This window comes from Ochotona princeps, chromosome 21 (genome assembly GCF_030435755.1).
Source record: "Ochotona princeps isolate mOchPri1 chromosome 21, mOchPri1.hap1, whole genome shotgun sequence".
NCBI classification, from domain to species: Eukaryota; Metazoa; Chordata; class Mammalia; order Lagomorpha; family Ochotonidae; genus Ochotona; species Ochotona princeps.
Genome location: NC_080852.1, coordinates 19,799,997 through 19,825,445, shown reverse-complemented (window position 1 = coordinate 19,825,445; position 25,449 = coordinate 19,799,997). Strand labels below are relative to the sequence as shown.

General features: G+C 43.9%; 1 protein-coding gene across 4 annotated transcripts in view; it reads right to left on the bottom strand.

The window, feature by feature from the left end:
- Positions 1 to 14,409: 14,409 nt before the first annotated feature.
- Positions 14,410 to 25,449, bottom strand: part of CFAP20DC (CFAP20 domain containing) — a 207,892-nt gene continuing 196,852 nt past the window's right edge. For all 4 annotated transcript variants that reach the window (XM_058678488.1, XM_058678489.1, XM_058678490.1 and 1 more), the window contains one exon: positions 14,410 to 14,908. In XM_058678488.1, the coding sequence (XP_058534471.1) occupies positions 14,796 to 14,908 (113 nt within the window). In that variant the 3' untranslated portion in view covers positions 14,410 to 14,795. The remainder of the gene's footprint in view (positions 14,909 to 25,449) is intronic.

Sequence of the window (25,449 nt, the reverse complement as noted above, 5' to 3'; positions counted from 1 at the left end):
GCTTGTTTTTCTCCAAGAACCAGATCTGCTTCTGTGGGTTAATTCTTCCCCGTGTGGGGCTGTGCTGCACAGAAGTCACCAACATGGAATCTGCAGCCAGACAGAACTGGCAGGAGTTTCAGTCTCCCACACCTGCCCTCGTAGCACTAAAAGTAAATGTGTCTTTGAGTTCCACATCCCCCTACACTTTTCAAAGTATCCTCAGATTTGTTGAATGAACAGAAGAATACTCTGAATAAAGCATTGAAGACCCTTGAACCTCAGTTCCCTCATTTATCAAATCGCTATAAAAATACTTTAGAGGTTGACATGAAGATTAATGGAGTTCATGTGTGAAAGTGATGGCTTTGAGATAAGTTCTTGACACAGATGGTGATTTTGAAGACTTCTCGGGGCACTTAGTGCTCTCTGGGCTCCAGTGGTCAAAGGATAATCCCAGAACCTTTTTCACAGCTCCGACTATTAGCTCTACTTGGTGGAAAGGCAGAAGAAATATGTCTTTGAGCAAGCTGTTGAAAGGCAAGCACTGTCCACTTAGGCATTACCGTAATTTCAAAGTAGCATCTACTCAGAGGCATTCTGCCAGGCACTGCAGCTCCCGCTATATCTTTATACAAGCATCTTTCCTTTTAAGCAGAGATTCATTAAGTTGAACAGTATCAAAGTCCTCTCTGAATTACATGCATCTTAATTAGTGCACATGGTAATATTAAACAGCCTATTCTCACTGAGAAATGCATTGATGTTTTTTCTTTCCTTGACTTACTTTATCCTATAACAGAGATATGTAAATTATAACGGAGTAGTTACATGCTTCCAAAAGGAAGGAAGATACTGAGACAACCATGCTGCGTGCTTGGCTGGGATGGAGAACTTGGGGTACATGGTAGTTGCGAGAGGTATTTGGTAGAAGACTCATTTTCTCAGAACAATCAATCATGCAAACCAAAACACCTCAGATCATCCGGGCAGGCTAAGTTCCTTACATTTCCTCTCCCAGAGTCATCCTTTCAGTATCTGCATATGCTGAGTTTACCTGCGCATCATCTGTTTCCTGATCTACATGTGAGTTCCAAGACAGTGGAAACAGGATTGCACCCGTCACTGCCGTGTTCTCACACCTAACAGAGCCTGGGGAACGTGAGGTGTTCAATAGCCATACCATGTAACTGAACTCCTTCTCTGGACCAGTGGTTCTGTGATTGTGGGTGCATGTGTTGGTGAGGTCATCAAAGGCAGCATTTTGACCATGTGGAGTTTACAATTAAGATGAGGAGATACATATTACAATTATTTAATCATGGTAAGGCACTGACTGCTATAACCATCCTGAGAAACTGCTCTAATCAAGGAGAACAGGAACACTGACTGCAGAGAAGTGATGTTTGAGCAGACATTGGAAGGAGTTCAGGGCATTTAACAAGTCAGAGTTGGGAAAGAGGAGACAAGTGCAAAGGCCCTGGGGCAGGCGAACCCCAGGGGTAAGTGAGAGAACTCTAAAGATCAGTGTGGCTGGAGAGAGAGGAGACCTGTGGTCCAGTTGAGTCTGGGGGTGCAGGGAGGGGACTGAATCACACTGGGCTTGAATGTACATGGCATTTAATTTGTAGATCAAGAGGAAGAGTTTTTCCTAAGATTTCTCTTCCTGAGACTTCTATTGCTTCGTTGGCAGTTCCCATCCAGAGGACCAGAGCAAGAATGGAAAGTGAAGATCATGATGCCCTGGTCATGTTGTACCTGCTGGTGTTTTTCTAAGATGGTGGCAACAATAGCTCCCATCCTTCATGCTCTGGCCATGTGACCTTGCCATGGCCCTCTTTGAGTCTGGGCTGGACTGGCTGGGTTATAACCAATGTGGTGCAGCTGCCGAGAAGGGTAACAGTGGCAACTGATTTCAGTTTAGAAAATGTCATTGAGTTTACCCTTGTTTGCCATAGAACATCTACTTCTCCTGGGGACTCAATCGCCATGTTGGAAGAAGCCCAACTCATGCAGAGAGCCCAAGGCAACAGTCCCATCTAAGGCTGCAAGGGTGCCAGCTTAGGCAGTAGACGTGTGAGAGAGAGGAGTGAAGTCTCCAGGTGAGTCCAGCTTCCAGGTAGATGGTTGGTTCTGTGACCCATAGGAACATTCCTAGGTTGAGGCCAAGACATCCTGAAGCTGGGTGATGCTCCCCAGCCCCCGAATCTGTGAGCAAGCTGCTGGGGCTGTGGCCACTTTAGTTTGGGATGGCTCTTCAGGCAGCAACAAGGAAGCAAGACAGGTGGTCAGAGGAGTCCTGAGAGGCAGTTTGACCAAGGGCTGCAGCCAAGTCAATTGCAATCACCGAGATGTGTGTGTTCACATGGGACCTTAGAGGCTCTGCTTAAAGGTCCAAAATTCTTCCTAAAGAGGCAGGAGACCCGAGAGACCCTCTCTTCAACTCTACAGCACACCAGAGGGAACGGAGGAGGTAACTATTCTCCTAAAGCACTCTGCTTTTCCTTGCCCCAGGTGTGCACTCACGCTCTGGTTGTGACTCTCTGCCGAGTCCTGACTTCAATGTTATTTGGGGGTCAGTTGTTTTCCGAAAGATCCTCCAGCCATGATGATGTCCTCCCACTGTTGGTATTTTTGCCAAGAGAGATAAACAGTCTCAACCACTGAGCGCAGTGTAGGCAAAGCCCAGGAGCTGCCTCCCAGTAGAGCCGTCTGTCCCTGGCAACACGTGGAAAACATCATTCAAATTCATCTGTCTAATCTTTACCTTGTCAGTCTTGGTACCGTGTGGCCACCAGCTTGGCAGCCACGTAACTGCGTTCCTAAAGCCTCAGCGGTATTCCTGGACAACATGTCACTGAGCAAAGCCTTTTATTCTCCCCCAATGCTGACGAGCATTCTTTTCCACCAAGATGCGAACACAAACCCTGACGCTAAGCAAATGTTCACTTTTGTGGTTTTTAATAAAAAATGTTATGAGTTGAATCAAAAATTGAAATTACTCAGCACAGTAATAAATGCTTACCAAGTGTTGTTACTTTGCACATCAGGTGGTAAAGCTGTAACTGTGAATAAATTGCTTATAGTAGGAATTTTTTTTCTCTCTTTATGCTATGGCAGCAGATGGGCTAATAAATATGCAACACTTTGTAATGACATTTGTGATTTCAGAGGGGATAAGGCCTCCCCCGCCTGGTTCATGCAAGCAAAATGCACAATCATCCAATATTATACTTTTTCTTAAATGGAAAAACTTCAGTCGTGTCATGTAAATAGCACTCCACTTTCAACAATTTCACTAGTCTAGCAGCAGTTGCAATGCAAGAGAACACAGAAGCTGGTATTTGTTTTCTGTGGGTGACACCATTTTCTTTATTTCTTGGAAACTTTTCTGGCTTGGAAAGTAAGGTGCAGTCTTGCGCCTTCGTTGAGAGTGAAAGGGGCATCGGTCACAGCGTTTTATCGCGTGGTCCTGTTTGCTGTAGCCAAGTACATGACGGTAGGGGCTGGGCTAGGAGTGAGGAGCACTGACAGGCAGCCTTGGTCATGAGCTTGGGGCCTGTGGGTAGGTCTGCTCTGTCTCTGGAGCCACCCATTTCTGCATTTCCCAGTGGGGGCTGTAAGCAGCATGCTGTCATCTGGATATGACTTTGGGTGCTCCCAAAGGCTTTAGTCTCTGAACTCACGTTAATGGCAGCAGCAGGCCAAAAAACTAAGCTAATTAAAACTGTACTCTCAAGAAACCTGCCTTTTCTGTTAGAAATCAAGGAGTGCTTTTTTTTTTAAAAACACAAATTCATTGCAGGGACTTCTGGAAAGGGCTGTATGTTGGGGGTCCTGGGCGGAGACTATGTGGGCGGCCCTTCCGTGTCCTCCCCACCCCTGCCCGCTGCATCTGGGCACCTAGCTGCTGATGCTCTGCAGCATCAGGACCAGGTTCTAGCAGTCCACTTCTGACAGCACCCAGCCCTTTGGCAGTCCTGGGTAACCAGGTAGCCCACGGCGCCCTGGGGTTCTCCCTCCAACTAGGAGAAGTCTGGCTCTTGGAACAGGGATGTGGAGGTGGTGCATCTGTGTTACAGGTTGCTTTGGTTTTGCCCAGCATCACTTCTTCCTGAACCTGCACAGCACAGATTGATGGCCCAGCTCTCCTGCACTCACAGGGTGGACAGGGGACGTGACTGAGCACAGCCCTAAAACAATGGGATGGTTTTGTGAGTCCAGTGAAAAAGCTGGGCGTTCTTTCTTTGTGGCCTTTGCCTGGGAAGGATGAAAACGTCGCGTTGGCTGTGGGAGGACACCTAATCAAGCTTGAGACTGAATCTGATTGTGTGTGTGTGTGTGTAATTTTATTTTCCATGAGACACTCAAGTTTGGTCAGTGGGAAATTTTTTTCGAAGACTTATTTTTATTGGAAAGTCACATAGTTAGAGGAGGAGAAAAAGAGATGAAAAAATTTTTATTTTTTGAAATCACAGCTTTATGTAAACTTCATCTGCAGAAGCTACACTCCACCCTCGGCACGGGCCACCGTTCTGGAAGCAGAGCTGCTCCTAGCAAAGTGTGTGGTGTGAAAGGCAGGGAGCCAGAGTCCAGAGTCCAGGGCAGGGATGGGCGGGAGTCCAAGGGCCTCAGCCAGGGCAGCTCTGGCACCCACAGTCTGTGCATGCAATGATGAGTTGCACGATCTGGACAAGAAAGCCTTAGCATATTCCATCCAGCACAGGCAAGAGCTACAGGCTCTTCAGGAGTAAGAGTTTCAGGGGAAAGGGGAGCCTTGCCTAGGTGTGGCCATCACCCTGGTCAGTGGCAGCCTCTGTGGTGTGATGGGAGAGCACAGGGGTCCAGAAGAGGCTCAGGTTTAGACAGAGCAGGGAGCTCGGTTCTTATCAGTCACGGAGCTGAGAGCTGAGTGCTGCAACACCACAGTTCCTGATGTCTTTCACTCTTCTCAACATGCAAGCTTCGCTCAAAAACTGCTTCAGGTCCTGTGAAACTTGCACTTGGTCTGCTGTGTGAGGAATCGGGGGGGGGTGTTCCAGAGCCAGTGCGGGGATGATGATCAAGGAACCCTAAGTGCCAGCGCACAGGTGGGGGCTGGGTTACTATAGAAACAGCAGGGGGGATGGGAAGCGAAGCAGGATTGGGGGGGGAATATTTTTGAAATAACACCTGCGTGTCGTGTTGGACATTTTCCTTTTATTGAAATCGAAGATAATAGGAAGGATGCATCTTACAGGTAAAGAACATCAATGGCCCTGAAATGGATGGAGGGATGTGGGGAGAGCAAGCTCTCAGGGACAGTTTGAAACGTGCAGACTCCTTCAGTTTCAGGCGCTGCAGCTAGGCGGCGCTCCAGCGATGGAGCTAACTGTGAAGTAGAAAGCCAGGTGCCACCCCCAACAGTTGGGTCACAAGCAACAGGGAGTCGGAGTCCCACCGGGAACAATGGCTGGTCAACAGACTGGCACAGGAGCGGGAGCATTTGATGTCATTCTGCTAAAGGGGCTCTTATTGTTTCAGGTAGATGCAAGTATAACTTTCAGAGAGCTTTATAAGGAATTTATAGGGCACACTATTTCGGAGGCTGACGTGTACTTTTTTTTTTTTTAATTGCTTGGTGCTAGAAATTGAAATAGAATCTGGCAGTGCTGGAATCAGTAGTAAGGCAAAGAGAGTTAGGTGAAAAGCCTTTTCTCACCCCCACAGGCTTGTAATACCCAACATGAAATGAAAGCTGCAGCCAAAATTCCCCAGGGCACTCATGACAAGCTCAATTCTCTTCCCAGCTGTCACAGGTAGTGGTCACCTGTGACAGGGAGGGATGGGAAACTGTGGCCTGGAAGATGCTGGTATCTTTGGTGAAGTGTTCCGTGTCTACTTAGAGACTAAGTGCCAGGTAGGAATTTAGGATGAAACACCAGTAGAGGTTGGCTGACTTTCTGGATATAAGCAAATAAAGGCAAAGCTGAAAAGGCTTATCTTTAACTTCTTAAAGTAATCTTGACCAGTCACTAGCAAGAGCTCATTAAGGTGCTCCTAAAGGGAAGGGAACTAGACTGAAATTCTACGAAAATTTGGATATAAACAGCCTTTAATTATTTAACATATTCATCCTATGTCCTAGGTAAAAGAGGCAGTGACTGGGGGAAAAAGATGATTTTGAGCAAACACTGCACTATAGCACTGGAAACAAAAATAAGAAAAACATTTATATACCTCAGTTATTTGGCCTGAAATCGATCATTTCTGACATCTTTGTTATGAATGCTAGATGTTGATTCGGTGTTGGTATTTTACTTTATTCAGGAGTAAGGCTTTGAAAATTTATGTTCTACTCAAGGATTTCAACTACACGTTTCAGACTTGAGTTATTCTAAATATTGAATAAAAATGACTTCAAAGAATTCCTGGGCTATCTCCTAACTTCATGGGCTCAGATGTGAACTATGTAATCTCATTTGGCCTGATTTTCCCTGACTCTTAGAAAATTATTAGTTTTCCCTGAAGTTTTCTCTTAAGTTTTCTCTTAGTTTTTCAGACTACTCACAAAACATGTTTCAGATTAGTTTTATAATACAGCGAAACTAGGAAACTCTCACTCACGTGAAAGTATGTGTGTGTCATTCGTGTTTCCCAGGCCCAGGCAGAAATCATTCCCATCATCATAACAGCAAATCCTTCTTGAGCACTTAGATGTGCCATGCACTTCGTGGGTAACTCATTTCTCTGCCATTTTGAATACCCCCAAGTTGTCCAGCTTCGAAGGATCAAACTATGCTTTAAGAATTTAGAGACACTTGAGGTTTTACCTCCAAAACGGACGTTACCTGATCTCTCCTTACATAATGGTTCCCTTTAAATGCCCACAACAACTGGGCTGGGCCAGGAACCTGGAACTGCTTTGGGTCTCCCACGTGAGTCGCAAGGGACTTGAGGGATCCAAGGACTGAGCCATCACCTACGTGCTCCCAGGGTGTGCGTTAACAGAAAGCTGCAGCCTAAGTAGAGCAGGGACTTCAACCTAGACACTCTGATATGGGATGTGAGCATATTAACTATGTTACCAGACCACCCACTTCCCTCAGTTCTTTCACAGCTTATGGTACTTCCCTTTCAAACCTGTGTATAAAATAGACTTCAGACTTTCAGTGGCACTTAAGCAACGTATTTAATTCCCAGTTTATCTCCCTTGGTCATATATTTAGGGAACTAAAGATCTTGAGTCATTGAAAGCCACAGGTTGACACCTTTGCTAGAAATGGAGTTGATTAAATTTTAATTGAATTTTTATATGAAAGAAAAATAGATCTGACTCAGAGATTTGTAAATAGAAATATACCATAATCTTCTAATAGAATTTTAAATGTTTTTTGAGAAGCAGATTTAGAGAGAAAACAATATCTTCCATCTGCTGGTTCAGCCCAAATGGCTATAACAGTGGCATCTGAGATGACCCAACATGGGGAACCAGGAGCTTCTTTCCAGTCTTGCACTTGCCTGCAGGGTCTTAAGTACTTGAGCCATTCTCATCTGCTTTCCCAGGTCATAAGCAGGGAGCTGCATTGGAATTAGAGCTGAAGGGACTTGAATCAGTGCTCATATGGAATGCTGGTGTTGCAATCAGAGGATTAGTCTGCTGAACCACTGTGCCAGACCCTCATAATCTAACAGGACTTAACTTAATGTACATCCTAGTCATAAAATTGGTACTCACAAATATAACCTCTTGCCTGCAGGAAGTTCCACTTTCTGTGGCTTCAGTTACTTATGATCAACTGAGGTCCACAGAGATGGGAGGGAGGGAGGGAAAGAGAGGGGTCCCAAATTCATACGACTTGAATATTAGCGCATGAAGGTACTGCGAAAACTTGTGCACAATGGAATTAAAGCTAAGTTTATTTTGGAGCAAAAATAATGAAAACCCACATAGAGGGGCCTTCAGCTGTATTTGCCATGGATACATTAGTCATGAGACCAGACACTAGCTCTGATTAGTTACTCACGGTCACTCAATTAATCCTCCTCTCTTTGTTAATTTGTTCATGAACAAGGAAGATAATGTGTCACCCAAGCAGAAATCAGTGCTATATGAGACAGAAGGAGGAAAGGAAAACGAAATGTTTCCCCATTTTTATGGTCATTAGTGATAGTTGGTGGTTAATGAGGTTGTTGGAAACTTACTGGGTTGGCCACAGAAAATACAGCAAATGAAGTTTAGTTTGTTGGTTGAAACTATCAAATGTCACTGACACTGTATACCCTCGGGATCTCCCATCTGCCCATTTTATCACCATAAGAAGTAAAAGGGCAAAGATGAGAGATGAGAATAGGTTAGGCCAGAGGCTAGCCTAATAGGGTGTCTTGATCCATAGTGTTTCCCAGGTCACAGCTGAGGGGTGGGACTATTCAGGTGAGAGCTAGGCAAGCAGTATGCCCAGATAATACAATGCAGTTATGGTGTAAAAAAGCTACATATTAGACTGAAAACAGTAACTGGTTAAACAAGCAAAAGGATGTTGGAAGTTAGAGAAACACAAACAGTTATGCTCTTTATATGTTAAGGCATAGACGTTATGAGTGATCATGTATTTTCTGATCAGAGCAGATGGGAGCAAGAATCTGCACTTACTTTCTCTGTCAGTCTGGGCTTTGAACATCCCTGGATCCTTAGGCTTAGCTAAATTCATTTTCTCCCTTGAATTTCTTTTGACAATGGTAGATGTTCTTGAGGAGGACCTGAGCTAAACAGATTAAAAGCTTTTGAAGGAAGTGAATTGAAAAGATAAAGTTGATTGTCCAGACCTAGACTCTCAGATGATTTTAGAACTTTCTAGATACTGAAAAGTCAAAGAAAAGATAAGTATTATGTGCTTGTTGAGGGGTTGGGGGGAAGACTGCTTAACAAAACTAGCCCACAGTAATGTGCTATGAAATTCTCTGGCCAGTTTCAAAGGGTTTTAGGAGAAAAAGGAAGCTCTTTCTTCAAATGAGATGGTTCAGAGGTGTGTAAGTTTTGAAGATTTAAAATGTTTGAATCTACTTTTGAAGCTAATAGGAAAAACAAATGAGGAAATTTGGATGGTTCTTATTTAGTTTAGATAATCTGTGGTTTGGAAAGTCCTAAGGCAAAACTTGATGATGCTAATCCCATATGATTTAAATATTACAGGAACTCCATTGTTAGTAGGAATTATAATTTAGGATGGCATATTATTAGAAATTAAAGAGTAAGTTCTTATTCTGAATCTTGTAAATCAAATAATCCTTGATGGCTTTGCTTATGTCGGTTACTAAGGTCCCAAGAGCACCCCTCCTCTCATGCTTTAGAAGGACCCCTAACAGCAAACTAGAGATAATTTCTCCTGTTTCACAGCATAAAGCATCGACAATACTTACTACTATTAGGAACAAATTTATATGCTTAAATCTTGCCGGGTTCAGCATAAACATTGACAATGATAAGTTGGACTGATGAAAACCAATCAATACCATTTCCCACACTTCCCTTCTGTAATGCTTCATGGAATTACAGGTGATTAACTACACAAGTATATGTCAGCAGTAAAAATTAGTGTTATCTGTGGCCTATGTTTATTGGTCATTTAATTCTTATAAGTCAAATTATTTTGACTTCATGGGATGATAAATTATATTGAAACCATGCAAACCAGAACCAAGATATTCATTAAGATGGAAAGCTGACATATTCATGATGAATGAACTTTCATTTAGAATTATCCTTTGTTATCAGTTAACTGCATCATCTATTTCTAAATTCGGAGATGAAGCTGAATATCTGTGTTGTAGGGGACAAAATGCTAGGGCAGCGCGAGTGCTCAGGCTTCAGCACCTGCTACTGTGGATGAAAAGTGAATCTGAGAAATAGTTTTGTTACAGCCTGGTTAGGGATCTGTGAAATACCTAGGCAAAACAAAAGACGAAAGGAGAAACAATGAAACAATATAATAAGCCCAAACACCTCTTCCTAATACCAAGCAGTATATACACTTATGTACTGATAAGTTATATAGGTTATACACTTACATACTGATACCAAACAGTATTTAAACGCACATGTTCTTGCACAGCTCAACAACAAAGCAGCGAACCAACCAATCATCCCCAAAACAAACCAGCCAACTTGGCGAAAAGGGTTCAGGGTACCTGGGCTCTGGAGCTGTGACCAGCAGCAGGCATGGGGGCCAAGGCCCTCAAGATGGCTTCTACAGATGAAATCCATGTGCAGAGTGTTGCTCACCCTCCTCCTCCCTTGCAATTCTCAGTGCATGGGAGTCTATTGAAGCTGTTGAGAACTTTGTCCAGTGAAGGCAAATGACTGCCCCAAGCCTCCAGCACTGTGTAACTTTACTGGGTCAGAGACCACTCCTCATTCCCACTGCACTCATGAATATATAGCGACAGTTCTGTTTCATCAAACACATACTGGAAAGTACTGATCCTTGAAGTATAAAGGTTCATCACTGAAGGGAGAGAGATTATGTCCTGTTCAAAACAGAAGGAAAAATGCAAGTGAGAACCAAATCCCAAACTCATGCTCTGGTGACCCCTGGAGGGACTTGTGATGTTGCTCTGAATCTGTCGAGTGGATCCTCACATCCGTTCCTCAGGGTGGGAAAAGAATTGGCTCTCACATGAGGAATCATGGATTCTATTCTCCCATCCACACCCAGCTCCTTTGGACAACTCACTTGCCAGTGTAAATCTCATGATCCTCAATTAGAAAATCCGTTTATAAATGATCATGGTTTCTAGACCCAGTTAGATGATTTCATTTTAACTATAGTTATGAGAGAAAGAGAAAATAGAATTCTCTGGGTAAGAATTCTCTTTATTATCAACTTTTCTGGTATAAAAAAAATAAATGATGCATGCAATAGAAATCCTGTCATGAAACTATATAGATGATTCTTAGTTTTTATTTAAATTTTGAAAACTGAGAGTTACAATATAACATTTGGCATTGTATTTGCTGTGTTGCACACTATTGTTTTTTTATAATTTAGAGAACTGTCAGGAAATTTCCAGGAGCTAAAGCTTTAATTAAAGCCAAGGGTCCATTTTAAAAATAATTGGTTTAATTAATTGTCCTGTGGGTCATACACTTTGTGACTACACCATTTTCAGGTATTAAATATGGTTTGTGCTTTAAAAAATCAGGCTGTGGTCAAAAGGACTGACACAATAGGAAAAGGTATTCTGCAAAGTACCTACCTATGTTACATGTCAGTATTTGAATTTAGTAGAAAATAAAAGCAATTGGAGAGAGAAAATGCTTGCTAGGGTACTAAATCATATCACTGGCATTTGATTTTCCATAATTCTTATTAACTTGTTGCTGTAATTAAACAGCAATTCAGAGCTACATTAATTAAAGTCTCTTAAGAAGCACCCAGATTATATGAAACAAGAACCTGAATATATCCCAAGATTGTTACCAAATTATCTTAAGATGCATTTCCATATTGAATCTGTCTATATATTTGAGTATTCATTTACAATAGTAAGCAGTTGGTATGCATTGGTTTAAAACAATGAAAGATAAGGTCTTGAGAATGTAAAGTAGTAGCATGGTGTCTTTCCCACAGGTAGACATGCCACTGGGCAGAGCTTCTGCACCCCCTTAAAAGTTCCCAGTGCTTGGGCTACAGGAGTCCCCACCAAGTCAGACTCGGGTGTGGGACTAGGTGTGGACATTTCCAAACACTCCGCAGGAGTCTCTGCTAAGGAACAAAACCTGACAGCCAGTGCCCAAGTTCATGATCACTGAAACTGCAAAAAAGTGGTCACCCTATTTTGGTTTAAAATTGGCAGCATGAAGCACATCTATTTCTATTTTCCAACGCCTACAAAGAAATCTCAGCTGAAATGAAGTTCTTTTCAAAAAGGCAAATAAAGTGTAATAAGTGGATAGCAAGACTGCGGCAGACAGCTTCAAGGTAGTGGCTCAGTTCAAAAGCAACTCCTTACCTTCATGTGCAGAAGAGTTGGTGGCCAACAGGAATCCCCACTCAGGGCTTTCTGTTACTGCTTGCGTGAGACGTGGATGTGTGGGCTGTGGAGCGGCTGGGTTCTGCCAGGTGGACTGTGGGTAGCTGCAAGTGGTATGCAGTGAGACACAGTAAGAGACGGTCAAGAAGAGATGACAGAAGAAATTGGAATAGCAGCAGAGAAAATGCTTCTAGACTGCCCAGATAGGCACCTGCCTTCTTTGCCCAGCAGTCCTCTCTGCTTTGCTAACAGCACACCCCTCTCCTCCAGGGACTACCCCTAAAGCTGCCAGGATCCCTGGGCCTCCTAGATGGAGCCTGATCATTGAGCAAGTCTGTAAATTATGGGATTCAGGGAGTCTGTTGCTTACAAGTCAGGAATCTTATAACACCCTGCTCCTCCACCACCTGTTCTACTATGCTAGGTGCCCACTTCATTTCTCGGAGGCCCCTGTAGTATTCTTGTGAGGCTCATGACACAGTCTTGTCAGCTTTACCTTTTTTTTCTTTTTTTTTTGATCTTAATACAAGAAAGGTTTAAAAAGTCCACAGAGGGGCTGGCATGGTGTTTTTGTGGGTTAAGCCACTGCATGTGACACTGGCATCTTGTATCAGAGCACTGGTTTAAATTCTAGCTGCTCTGCTTTTAATCCAACTCCCTGCCAACGTACCCATGAAAGCGACATTAGGTTGTCTGATGATGAGAGGCGTATACCACCCAGCAAGGAGACTCAGATGCAGCACCAGTTTCCCAGCTACTGCCTGGCCCAGCTGTGGCTTTTGTGGTTGTGTGGAAAGTGAACCAGGGGATGGGATATCTGTCTCTTCCTCATGGTGTCACTCTGCCTTTCAAATTACTAACAATCTTCAAAAGAACAAAATTCCAGGGAAAAGTTGAAGGCTATTCTTCATGAACTTTTTGAATGCCCCTTGGGAAACTCCTGTGGCTTTGATATTTGCAACCCAAGTCTTCATGCAAGCTTTCAGTAGACTCCCCGTTTATGTGGATGGTCGGTCCTGAGGCTGCTGAAAGTAGGAACAAGGCTTTCTCAGCTCTATTCCAGTCTTGAAGGCCTTAATCAAGATAATCCCATTCTTTCATCATTCTGCATGCATAGTGAAGCTCACTTATTCATATTACTTGTATACATATGGAGATCTTTGGGAGATATTCATAAAGTAGGTATACTTTGTGAACAACACGATTAAAAGCTGATCAGAAACAAGTATGGTTCTAAATAATGCACGATCCTCTGAATAAGAGCCCAAATTGACTCTTGGAAAAAATAGTTCTTATTTCCTTTATCAAGTAACATTAAATGAAATTAAATGAAATGCCATTAAATCCTATTGTACACCAATAATTTTTCATTTCCAATGGTACTCCTATTAAAAAATCTTTATTAAATAACAAAATATGCTAGCTAATATAATAAGTACTTTCCTGAGCTCAACATTAATATATTTGGCATACGAATCAAGGCAGTCTACCAAAATGCAGCGAACACATGCTATTTTGTTTATGATGCAGCAAGCAGAGCTGCACTGGCAAAATCATAAAGACCAAGAACACCTGCCAGCTTTCTCCAGGCCAAAGCTGCAGAAGTGGGTGAAACCATGGGTGTTTGAATGGGTGATTTCTCACCATAGCTGGACTCAGGAAGCTAGATTTCGACCAAGTTAATACAATGCATTGATAATTAGTGCAAGATCTTTCCAAGAATAGAGTACAATGCGAAGCAACTTAAGTGATTAACACTGTTGTGATCTTTGGCAAATTCCGGATGAACTATAATGAAATGGAAACAGTGGGGCTGGTGCTAATCAATGTGATCATAAAGTCTGACCAGTTTATATTTCCTTTTCTCAGGGTCTAAGGGAAATGAAATATCATCTAGGAATATTCTGGTAAAACAAGTGAGGGGAATTTGAAAACATAGTTTATAAAGTATTCTTTCGGGGCAGGCATCTGTTACAGCCATTCTGATGTCACATGTCACGCAGAGTCCCTCGTTTTGAAGTCCCAGGGCCGCTCCTGGCTCTGGCTTTCGGCTAAGGTACACGTGTCCTGGGACACAGCAGTGAGGGCTTGAGTAGTTGGGTCCCTGTTGGCTAAGGTGCACGTTCCCTGGGAGCAGTAGTGAGGGCTCGAATAGTTGGGTCCCTGTTGGCTAAGGTTCATGTGTCCTGGGAGGCAGTAGTGAGGGCTTGAGTAGTTGGGTCCCAGTCACCTGAGGGAGACCTGGCTGGAGTACTTGTCTCCCTGCATTTGTCTGGCCCAGTGCCGACTGTTGTGCACATCTGGGATGTGAACTCAGTGGATAGGAGATCTGTCTTTCAAATAAATAAATCAAACAATACAATATTTTTCTGACAATCACGCTTTATTTTTAAGAAAAATATGGCATAAAACAACAGGTGCTCAATTGTTTAAACAAGAATACATTTTCTGTATATCAAACCATTATTTGCCATTTAAAACTGCAAAAAAAATCTGAGTTAACTCCTAATTCATTCACATAAACCTGCATGAAATAAACAATCAGATGTGAGAATGAACAAGAAAGAACCAATTCAAAGTTCCAAAATCTTGTGTCTGTATGAATTCCTCAAATTTCAAAATCATAAAATCTATGAGAAGGTAGGTATTGGTAACACTGGACATTATTTACAGAGCGAATTCATTTCTCTCGGTTCCTTCTGACTGTGTGGGCCTGCCCAGCACCCCCAGCATGGAGCCTCTTGACACTGCATGGTCATTATCACTCTGACTACAGTGCCCGTTTTGTGCCTTGGAATGTCGCGTTATATCAGCTCGTAGTATTTCCCAGTCTGGGGGTCAAAGTAACAGTTCAGACACGGGTCATAGAGCAGTGTCAGCACTTCTTCGTCCTCATCCACACTCAGGTCTTCCTCACCTGCAGGGGTGGGGAGTCACAGACATGTTAGCTGCCTGGCTGGCCTGCGGATCCGAAACAAACTCTAGAAGTGCAGTGAATTGGGGAAAGTCAGCTCTCTTGAGAGGGAAAAGGGGTATTATGTTCTTTTTTTTTTTTAATTTACTGTCATAAAGAGTAAGAGCAAACACATATACATGCACGTTGAGTGAGAGAGAGCAAGACCAAGAGAGAAATCTTTCTTTTACTGGTTCACATACCAAATCCCTAAAGCAGACAGGCTGGGTCAGACTGAAGCCAGAAGGCAGGAATTTCACTGGGGTCTCCCACATGCGTGGTGTTGGAGATCCAAGCACTTGGGCCATCACCCCACCTCACCCTTTCCCCCAGCATGCATTAGTAGGAAGAAGCTAGAGTGGATGTGGAGAAGCTGCAACCAAAACCTGCAGTCCAGTAGGACAGACTGACCTTGCAAGCAGCAGCTTAACCTGCCACTGCAGGCCTTGAAGGGTTTTGTTGATGTGGCTGGAATGGTTAGGCTGGAAGGGAGACATGCAGGGAAGTGATGAAATGGTACACATGTGGAGGAGGAGAGAGAAGAAACACCAGGGCTCTCAGGGGTCAGCTGTGAGACCAAGGGCAAGACAAACTGAGCATGTAGAATTGGGGGAAGGGAAAAAGAGGGTGCAGAGAGAGAGACAAGGCCAGTCAATGGATTAAACAGTTATACTCTGTAGAGTTCAGGAACCTTGGGTAGGATTCAATGTGCAATTCCCACAGGTCTGAATCTTCTTTGTGGGCCAATAGGAAATCACAGGCCAAAAATGCAAACTCGACCATCACCACCCAGAACTCAGTTCCCATTCCTACATTGTAAGAAGCTGCCAAACAAATAGGAATTAAAATGACAGAACTGTAAGACACATGAAGCAGGGCACAGGCACACGTGGGAAGCAACCTGACTGGCAATGTGTGGTTTGTTGGCGGCAGGAAGGTCTGGGAATTCTGCTGGGATGTTGAGCATGGCCAGATGTTCTGTGGTGACAGCCATTCGGGTGACCTGGAGGTGGCGAACTTGCACTACCTCAGCTGGCTTGGTTTCTGACAGTTGGCATGAAATGGGAAACAAACTGCTGGGCAGCAATGCTTTCTGAGCACCTTCTCATTGGTGTGCCAAGTAAGCACATGGGAACTGGAGCATGAGTCTTTCAGGGTGTTTCTGGGAGTCAGGAGTTAGGAGATCGAAAGGTCAAAACCTGCCTGACCTGTAGAGCAGACATGGGGAGCAGGGAGGCATGGTGGGAGCAGGGAGGCATCGGGATGCTCCTCTTGCTGCTTAGCACAGGCTGTGATTCAATGCCAAAGTAAAGGAGGCTTTGGGTTTGGAGCTCATTGGAGTCAGCTTGAGAGATGGCTGGATGGTGGGCATGGAATGGGGCTTGGCATGGGACAGAGGCTCAGCATAGGCTGCGTTTTGAAGGTGTAAATAAAAGCCCAGGATATTATGTGTCACTGCCAAGGGAAGGGAAGACGATGGTTGGCAGGAGTCTACCTCATCCAGGTAAAATCAGGCATAACCATGATGCTGACAAATTAAAGTCTGAGGCGGTGGTGGCTGCATGCTGCAGCAGGATTCGAGAGGATGCTGCAGCCATTACTCTGCCCACCTTCTGTGTACTCTGGAGTGTATACAGTACCATGCTCCCGCTCGAGGCCAGGTATTCAGCATGGTGTCGGGGCCCTGGTGATGAGGAGCAGTGGGCCCTGCTCTCCAGGAAGTCTCAGGGAAATGGGTGAAATGTGCAAGCAGCTGACCTGGGAACTGAGTGCAGCCCTCCCCAAGGGGTCTCTCAGAGGGGGGATTAATCTGCCTTGATGACTAACACCTCAGTTGGTCGTGCGTTCCATGCAGTGCTCGTTAATGCTCATGGTCCTGTGAACTGTGGAGGTGTCATCCTGCCCATTTTGCAGATGAGGAAGTAGAGTCTGCAGGACCAAAGTATTCATCTGCGTTGCCTGGTGAGTTAGAGGCAGAGCTGGGGACAAAGCCAGATTTGTGGCCTCTCAGTCCTGTTTTCTACTGTCTTGATCACAAAATTAATTGGGGGGCATTGGACTGAGATGGCAAGCTGAAGCTGAACACAATGGAAACAAAGTGAAACTTGAGCTGAACCTGTCAGGAACTACCAAGCTAACCTCCAATAGTGATTTTCTACTTAAACCGATCAGATGTTCCTACAAGTTCCCACCTCATTTCCTTTTCTCTGAGCCCAAGGCCTTGCAGTCTGTTGCTGATGGATTAATGAGTTGTCATCTGGTCAAAGAAGCTCTGAAATTTTAATGTGCTTGTGTTTGTCTCTTAACACTGTGCCTGATGTTTTTGTTAGGAGAGTGGTATAACACATTTAATTGGAAGGTTTTGCATTGAAAGAACTAAAACTTGGGAACAAGTGAAAAAGGTGCTGAATATCTGAAAATATCAGGTTTGGAAACAAAACAAGTTTGATTTCTCACTTTCCAAAAACACCTGGCAAGCGTAGTGAGCGCACGTGAGAGGGCAGAGGTGACTAGTGGCAACGTGAAGCAAAACATGCCTGCAGGAAGTGGGTACACCAGCTGGGAAACCAGACTGATGAAGGGGTTGGCGGTTCTAGTCACAGGGACGTGAGGGGATGGCATCTGAGAGTGTTTGAGGACAATTCTGTGGGGTTCTGGCAAGAAGTCACGAGAAGGAATATTCTGGTTCAGAATGGAGTAGAATTTTCTGGGCATTTCAGCTGCTCAGCAAAAGGAACACATACTCCAGGGAAAATGAAGGAGGGGCCAGGGCAACTGTTGGGGCAAGACTTTGTAGATGAAATCTAACTAGGATGCCCCAGGACCAGGGATCCTCTGAGGAGTTTCTGTGACCCTTGGCGACAGGACTTCACTACCAAGTCTGTTACACTGACACTGGTAGCTGACCCAAACATCTTACACAATTTCTAATTAAAAACAGGCACTAGGGAAGGAAGGCTGCCTTTCCTTGATTTTCTTCTGTTATGGCAGGAGTGTCCCTGAGCCTCTGTCTCCTCTATCCTCCCCTAAGTAGGACAGATAGTCAACATTTGCCATGTGACTCTCCCATATCAAAGATGACTCCTTTCAGATCACTTCTGCACATCGCAGCACAGTGTGCTCATCCTTGACTTTGAGATCCTCGCTCCATCACCCCTTGGACATTGAAGGAATTTGAGAGAATTGAACGAAATCAGTTTGTCAGTAAGTATCTGTTGTGTGCCTGCTATGCGACTGAGGTAGGCACACCTAGTTGTGATGTAACACACACATAACAAACAAAGATTGTACTGAAGATAAACCAGTACAATGGCAGGTGGTCCACAGCACACCTGGTGATGGGTAGAAGCTCTCACTGTTTACTGCTCACATGACTGTTGCCCACAGGTCATTTCACCTCACTGAACTTGGTTTCCTTGTTAGTCAAATGGGAATACTAATGCCCGTTTCGCAGGGATTTGTGAAAGGTTAAGCTGGACACCAGTAATGCACATAGCATTCTATACATAACAGTTCAATAAACAGTAATTACTATTAAGGTTAAGAATGATCATGAACTTGAACTAAAGGCTACGCTGCACTTCTTATAACAGAAGTACTGATGTAGCTGTTAGCACACGCAGAAGTCTTCACAGAGGCAGATAGTACGACATTTAGACAACACAGTTAGCCAGACATGTGTCCAAATCTAATTACAACCACAGTGCAGTTGTGAGAAGCTGGGAAAATCCATGGCTCTGAGCCTCAGTTTCCAGAAACGTAAAGTGAGGATATTTCCCATCACAAAGCCTAGGAGGACTCCATAACTGGTACCCGCGCACACAGTGAGTACTCAATGAGCTCCTAACCAGGAGACGTAGGATATCTGAGTTATGCACAGAGAGATGTGCTCACCTACACCTTAGAGCTCCAGATCCTATCTGATTTTTTTCTAACTACCAAAGAGAGAAACAGTGGATTTGATTAAAGCAAAAAGCCCCCACCAGTTTTGTGTAGATTATGATGAATTCATCTTCAAAAAAGCCTACTTCTTATACCTAAAACCATGAATCTTTCAAAAAGTCAAAGTGCCTTTTCTGTGAGGTACACTCTTATGGCCTGACAGCTCAGGTACAGGAGCAGGAGTCCAATTCGGATGGATCTGCTCTCGGATTTCCAGCTCCGCTCTCCCTCCCATCAACATGCTGGGAAAGGACTCAGACCCCGAGCACTGTGCAATTATGTGCTATTCACAGGGACTTCAACAGGTTCGTGGAGAACAGAATCAAAGATCAAGTGTATTTTGGTGCAGAAATTCTGAAACCTGCATACAAGGGGGTCTTTAAAAAGGTTATGAAAATGTTTATTGTGCAAAAATTGTGTATAGATTCAAAATTTTTTTTACACCAAGTTAAACTTACCTTTTAATTCTGTTTTCCATGATCCTTCTAAAGTATTCTCTCATAATTTAGTGCTTTCTGGGCATGTATTTTCCAAGCAGATAAAATTTTAAGCTGGTGCTATGAAATTAGAAAACCCAGTGCATTTTATAGCCAGCCAGGCATCTTTCAAGATGAAAACAACCGTTGTAATGGGCTGTGGGTCTTTATCCTCCAACTGCAAAGGGACTGGGGTGGCTCCAATTCACTAGTAGGGGTTTTGCTATATAATGCAAACAGATTGGGGCAATAACTGCTGTGCAAATGCATTTGTTCCAATACATTTATAGAACTGGAACAGTATGCATTATAACCACGAGGATTGAGGTTTTCTGGGTTTTAGTACCAAAGCTTTAAATGGATGAATTTTAAAACTACTGACAATACCATTTGTACAAAAATTGGGTGAGATTATGTACACTTTTACATTGAAATAAGTGTCTTAAACTTACATAAAAGGTTTTGCTTTCATTGTAACTTGATTTTCAAAGCCTCCTACTTACATCATTTTGCCATTGTAATCTCTACGTAATGAAATTATAATACCATTAAGCAATTACCACTATGATGTCAAGCATTGGGAAATGTTTTGAAAGCTAATTATCCTGCATGGGTATGGGATAATTTTCAATTATATTCTTGGATAGTGCAGAGTTTGTTTTTCCTCAAAACGCTAAACTGCTCTATTTAAAGGCTGGCTACACAAACTTAAAGGACACATTAACAAATAAAACTACTTTCTGCTACCAGGCTAACAGCAGCTGGACAGGAGTCCAACTACATATTCAGTCTTCTTCACATAATAAGACTATTTCTAGGGAAATAAAGTTACCTTTCAAAGGATCATCTATTTATGAACTTGCAGCCCCACTTTGAAACTGGTAAACAGCAGTAACCCAGGCAACCCCAATGGGGCTAGCCAGAGCAGTAATGCTGCCTGTCTCCCCCTGCCCCCCAGCAATGGCAGCAAGGATCCATAATTCTTCCAAGTTCAACTTTTGAAAGTCAATTAATACAAATACTTAATTATCTAAATTTAATGCATTGTAACTGGAGATAACAGAAAACTTACACATGCAAGTTAAGTCTTCAAGCTTGAAAACAAATGACATGGCCCCAGTTTATCAGATTTCAGATCTATGAATCGAGACACTAGACTTGATTTTCGATTTTCTGACGCTGCCATCTGGAATTTTTTTGAAAGTTAATGCATTTTCTCTCCTATAGATCTACAGAACTGATTGACTATAGTTTTATGTGCATACTAATTCACTATTGTTTAAATGGTTCAACAGTGAGGTATCTCCATTTGGAGCAGTCAGCCTGTAGATCAATAAAGATAACATTTGAGATAAGATTCTGCTGAGTACTAGGTTGCCAACTCTTCTACTATTACACCAGGGGCCTTCAAAAAGTACATGAAAAAGTAAGCATAAAAAATGCATGGATTTAAAAAACTTTTTGCAACAAAATAAACAACCCTCAATTCCATTTTCCTACAAACTTGTTAAGGTACCCTTGGAATTTCTTGCACGATAAGATTCACTTGCACAGCTGCATAAGGAAAAGGCAGTTCCTGACCCCAAAGTTAAAGAACAAAAGGCAGCTAGCTCCTGGCAGGGCAAGGAGCAGTGCCTCTGGGTTCAAGAGTGGCACAGATATTATGAATAATTTCATAAATTGAGAGTTGAGGTGGGAGTATAATGAGCCTAAGGGAAATGCTAGTTTGTCTAAAAAGTTTCAAGGAAAGAGAATGTTCCAAATTTTAAATCCGGTGGTAGACATTTCAGCAGTGGTTCTTCTGGACTTAGATGGGAAATTGTGTGGTCACTTTGCAGTTTGGGAGTTAAGTGAGCCACCTCTGGTAAGGCAGGCTGGGTCAGTATCCTGCTGCACTGTCAGACTAGCCCTGTCCCCTGCCCTGTGAACTGAGGATGTTACCATGACCATTTGGGAACAGTGTTGGGAAGAGCTACTGTGAAGTAAGGCGCAGAGCGAACCACATGGTGCCAGGCACACAGTGGTGTTTCACTAATGCTAGCTTTTTGACACTGTTTGCTTGGGGAGGGGTCTCCTTTACCTCTTAAATATAATCTTCAAGGTACAAGGAAGATCCAAGGAGTTAGGCAGATCAAAGCTCCCTCATTTGCCCCATGATGCAAAGACTCATTCACTCACTCACCATATCCCAATGGAGCAGTTACCATGGACCAAGCAACACATTGGTAAGTCACAAAACTTCCAGGTCCAGAATAGTAGGTGAACATTTAGTGCTGTCAAGGGGTCCTCTGCTAGCGGAGGGCATGCAGTCAGGGTAAGGGGGGTACCCCTCTCTGGTTAGCTGCTGGTAGGGAGGAACCTGGAGAGTTCTATACCTTCTTTACTGGTAACTTTGATATTACAACTGTAAAATAGCCATCTGCTGCTTATTTTTCAAGAAGAGATGAATTAATCTTTATAAAGAAATATTCCATGTGGCTTTGCTATAAAAACTGCAAGAACGCTATATTTATGAAATTCTGGCTTCTCTGAAAACCCTTCCGAGTGCCTTTTTCACTGTGTGAAATGAAGGAGAGGTCTATAGGCTGAGGAGTAAGGTCATTACTGCTCCATTCTGGAGCTCGTAAGCATGAATAATTTAAGGGTCATATCTGTAAAGGAACAAATGTCAAAAACAAATTGACAAGTATTTTTCAAGCAAAGTATGGTTCATTTTCAAAAGGTCAGTCTGGTAGTTTTCTTGAGTAAGTTCTGAAATCTTAACTCACCATTTTTATGTTTCACACCAGCCCCAGGAAAACACATTTTCTTCGTAAGTGTTAAGGGCATCTGCACTGGTGGTAATTGATATTCAGCAAGTACATGAAGGCCCAGGAGGCATGGGCAGCAAGTGTTTCTCCCTACAGTCAATGGTAGGGATCAGACAGCAGTGTCACTCCTGCCAGCTGGTTGGCTTGCTGGAACCCAGGCTGTTCACTTGAAGGCAGCATTTATGCACTTGAGACGTTCTGGCTGAGCAGAAGTTACAGCTGTGACATGTGCACCTACTGAATAAAGCAGGTGCAAGAACCTCTGACTCGAGGGCTAGATGGAACTCACACGCTGACTCTTGTATGGCCTGGGGCAAGTTTTCTGGAATGATGTATTGCTCAGACCACCTTTCTGTACTGATGAAATACAGTTACCCCTCCAGGCACTCGGGCCTCTCCATGTCTGATGGAACAGCAGTGGTTCAGCACTTCACTGCTCCCAGACCTAGACTACCTTGCAGAGGATGAAAATAGTAACAGTATTTGCACCCCAGTAGGCTATGGTGAGAACTAAAACTGTGCTGGCAGATCCAGAATACAGGAAGATGAAATCAGTGTTAGCTCTTCCTACTTTTATCTTAGAAGGGATCACAAGATGAGCAGTCCCTTTCCCCTGGGAACAGCGGTGAAATGGTCCTGCAGGAAGGGTGCTGACATGAGGAAGCCGGGGTCCTAAAGGCTGTGAGGCTCTGATGGCGCATTTGACCTCAGCCAAGTGACTGGCCTGGAGGTGGAGCTGCACCAGTGCCCCCAGGGCAGGATTCTGAGACCCTCACTGCCCCTGCAGCCAGGTCAGTTCTGCCTTTATCTCTTCTATATATTGGGATTTCACCTACCTGATGATGAGATTTTATTTGAAAGAAAAGTTCTCATTGCTTCTGTTAAGTTTACAGACCACTAAATAAGGCAATCTGTTACTTTTTAATTGCCTGAAATGTATGTGTAGGTCTAAGTTTAATACTCTCAAAGTTGAGTTTTAGAAAAATACCAAAAAAGAAATGGGGGAGAGGGGACGAAAACTCTGAAAGGACTTAGATAAGACTGCCCAGGAAGGCCTTCCAGGAGTTAGGCCTAGCAGGTCCAAGACTCAATGATTCCATCCTTCCTCTATCCATGCCTTTGTCCTTGCCCTGGCTCTGGTCAATGATGATTTTCCTGTTATTTCTGACAACATGGATAGAAAGGCAGGCAGGTCTAGGGCTGCCATAGGCACCCAGATATCTACTGTTCCTGGCCTCCCCAAAGAACAGAGCCACTTAGCCGCCTCCTTCCGGTAGATCCAGAACTCTTACCAGAAAAATAATTTTTCAATTCTTGGTTTTATAAGCATATATGCATTCTTGAATGGGTAATATGTTTACTTGGTGCAAAACCCTAAAAGTATAAAAATATATTGCTTGGGCTATGGGGCCAGGCCTGCATGGGTTCCAGTTCTGCCACTTAGGAGTTGTGTCCCTTTGCAATTTTTTTTTTTTAAGATTCATTTTTTTACTAGAAAGCTGAAGCTGAGTCTATCTGAAGCCAGGAGCCAGGAGCCCCTTCTGGGTTTCCCACTTGGATGCAGGGTACCAAGGCTTTGGGCCGTCCTTTGACTACTTTCCCAGGCCACAAGCAGGGAGCTGGATGGGAAGCAGGCCAGCTGGGATTAGAACGGGCACATGCAAGGTGACGACTTTAGCTGCTAGGCTACTACGCTGAGTCCCTTTGCAAGTTATTTAACAACTTAGTATCTCAGTTCCTGCAGTTGTAACCTACATTGTAACCTGTGTGTGGGTACACAGAGTAACTTCCCCTTGGAGGTGACACAAAGTGTAAATCCAATGGATGAGCACAGCACCTGGCAAACAGCAAATACTAAATGAATGGTATTGTGCAACAGAAATCCGGGAAGAGCCGAAGGCCATTCTTAACGCTCTAATGACACAGACTGGAAACCTTGAGCACATACTATTTTTCTTTGACAAACACTCTACAGGAATAGTTGGAAACACTATCTCAGTGTATTAGCAAGTATTGATTGTGCTGCGCTGTTTCAATCAATGCCATTAATGTGTAAAGATTAAGCAAACAGGAAACACTAGTTTGTGATGGTATTAATTAACTACACAGCACCCACACATATTAGAAACGGGATGGGAAGTAGATAAGAAATACAAGTTGGTGAGAATATTTATGGGCCGCACACTACCCACCCATCCAAGACAGGGGGAAGTGGACAGCTGCTAGGAAGCTAGGTGACAGAGGGGGGGCCTGATCTGGTTAATGTTGGCCAGTCCATGTCTATACTCCTTCAAATGTAACTTGTTAATTTTCTCCCAGTGAAAGTTTTGCTTACCATCAATGTGGTGTGGCGACTTTGCCAAGGTACCCTTGCCGCCCCTGCTGACACACATCTTGGGTGCCTTTGCTCAAGGATCACACGGTTGGCTCTGTGGCTTATTTGGGACACTGAACATATTCTTTGTTCCCTTGCAGCAAGGTTGCCTCCTGACAGCCGAGACTCTACTCTCTGTCATCGTAATTAATAAACGTACACCTCCAAAAAGATGCCTGATTCGGGAGCCTCATCTATCTGAGGGAGTAAATCAGAGAGACAGCTCCACCCCTGGGGCCGCCAAAATACACAGCTGGGATGTCTGAGCTCTCGCTCTGAATTTCCCGTACTGGAAGAAGAACGGGACGCTCGGCTTTCTTCCAGGGCCAGTGTAGGGGAAAAGGAACAAAACCCTGGCAGTTTTGTCACAGCACTTTATGTTGGTTTCACTTGCATTTTGCAGATACAGCGCTGCTTTCTTCAAAATTCAACTCAGAAATTGCTTCATTCTGTCCTTCTCTGCGGTGTCAGTCCAGTTACACCCTAGGGACTACATCCCCAGCCCCCAGCCCTCTCAACACTTCCATTTGCACATTGCTTCTTTGTTTTTCCTCTATGTATTCTTGTCACGTTCCCTGGCCACAGCCAGAAATGGGTTTCCTCTTAGGGCTCTTGCCAACAAAGGAAATTCCAGGAAGGTGTTTGGGCTTCATTTTCCCCATTTCTACACCATATGCACCTATCACAGCTCTGTGGCTATGCACATGCATAAAGGTATGTGGGGCCCAGCACTGTAGCCTAGCGGCTAAAGTCCTCACCTTCCATGTGCCAGGATCCCATATGGGTGCTGGTTCTAATCCCGGCAGCCCCGCTTCCCATCCAGCTCCCTGCTTGTGGCCTCGGAGAGCAGTCAAGGATGGCCCAAAGCCTCGGGATCCTGCACCCACATGGGAGACCTGGAGG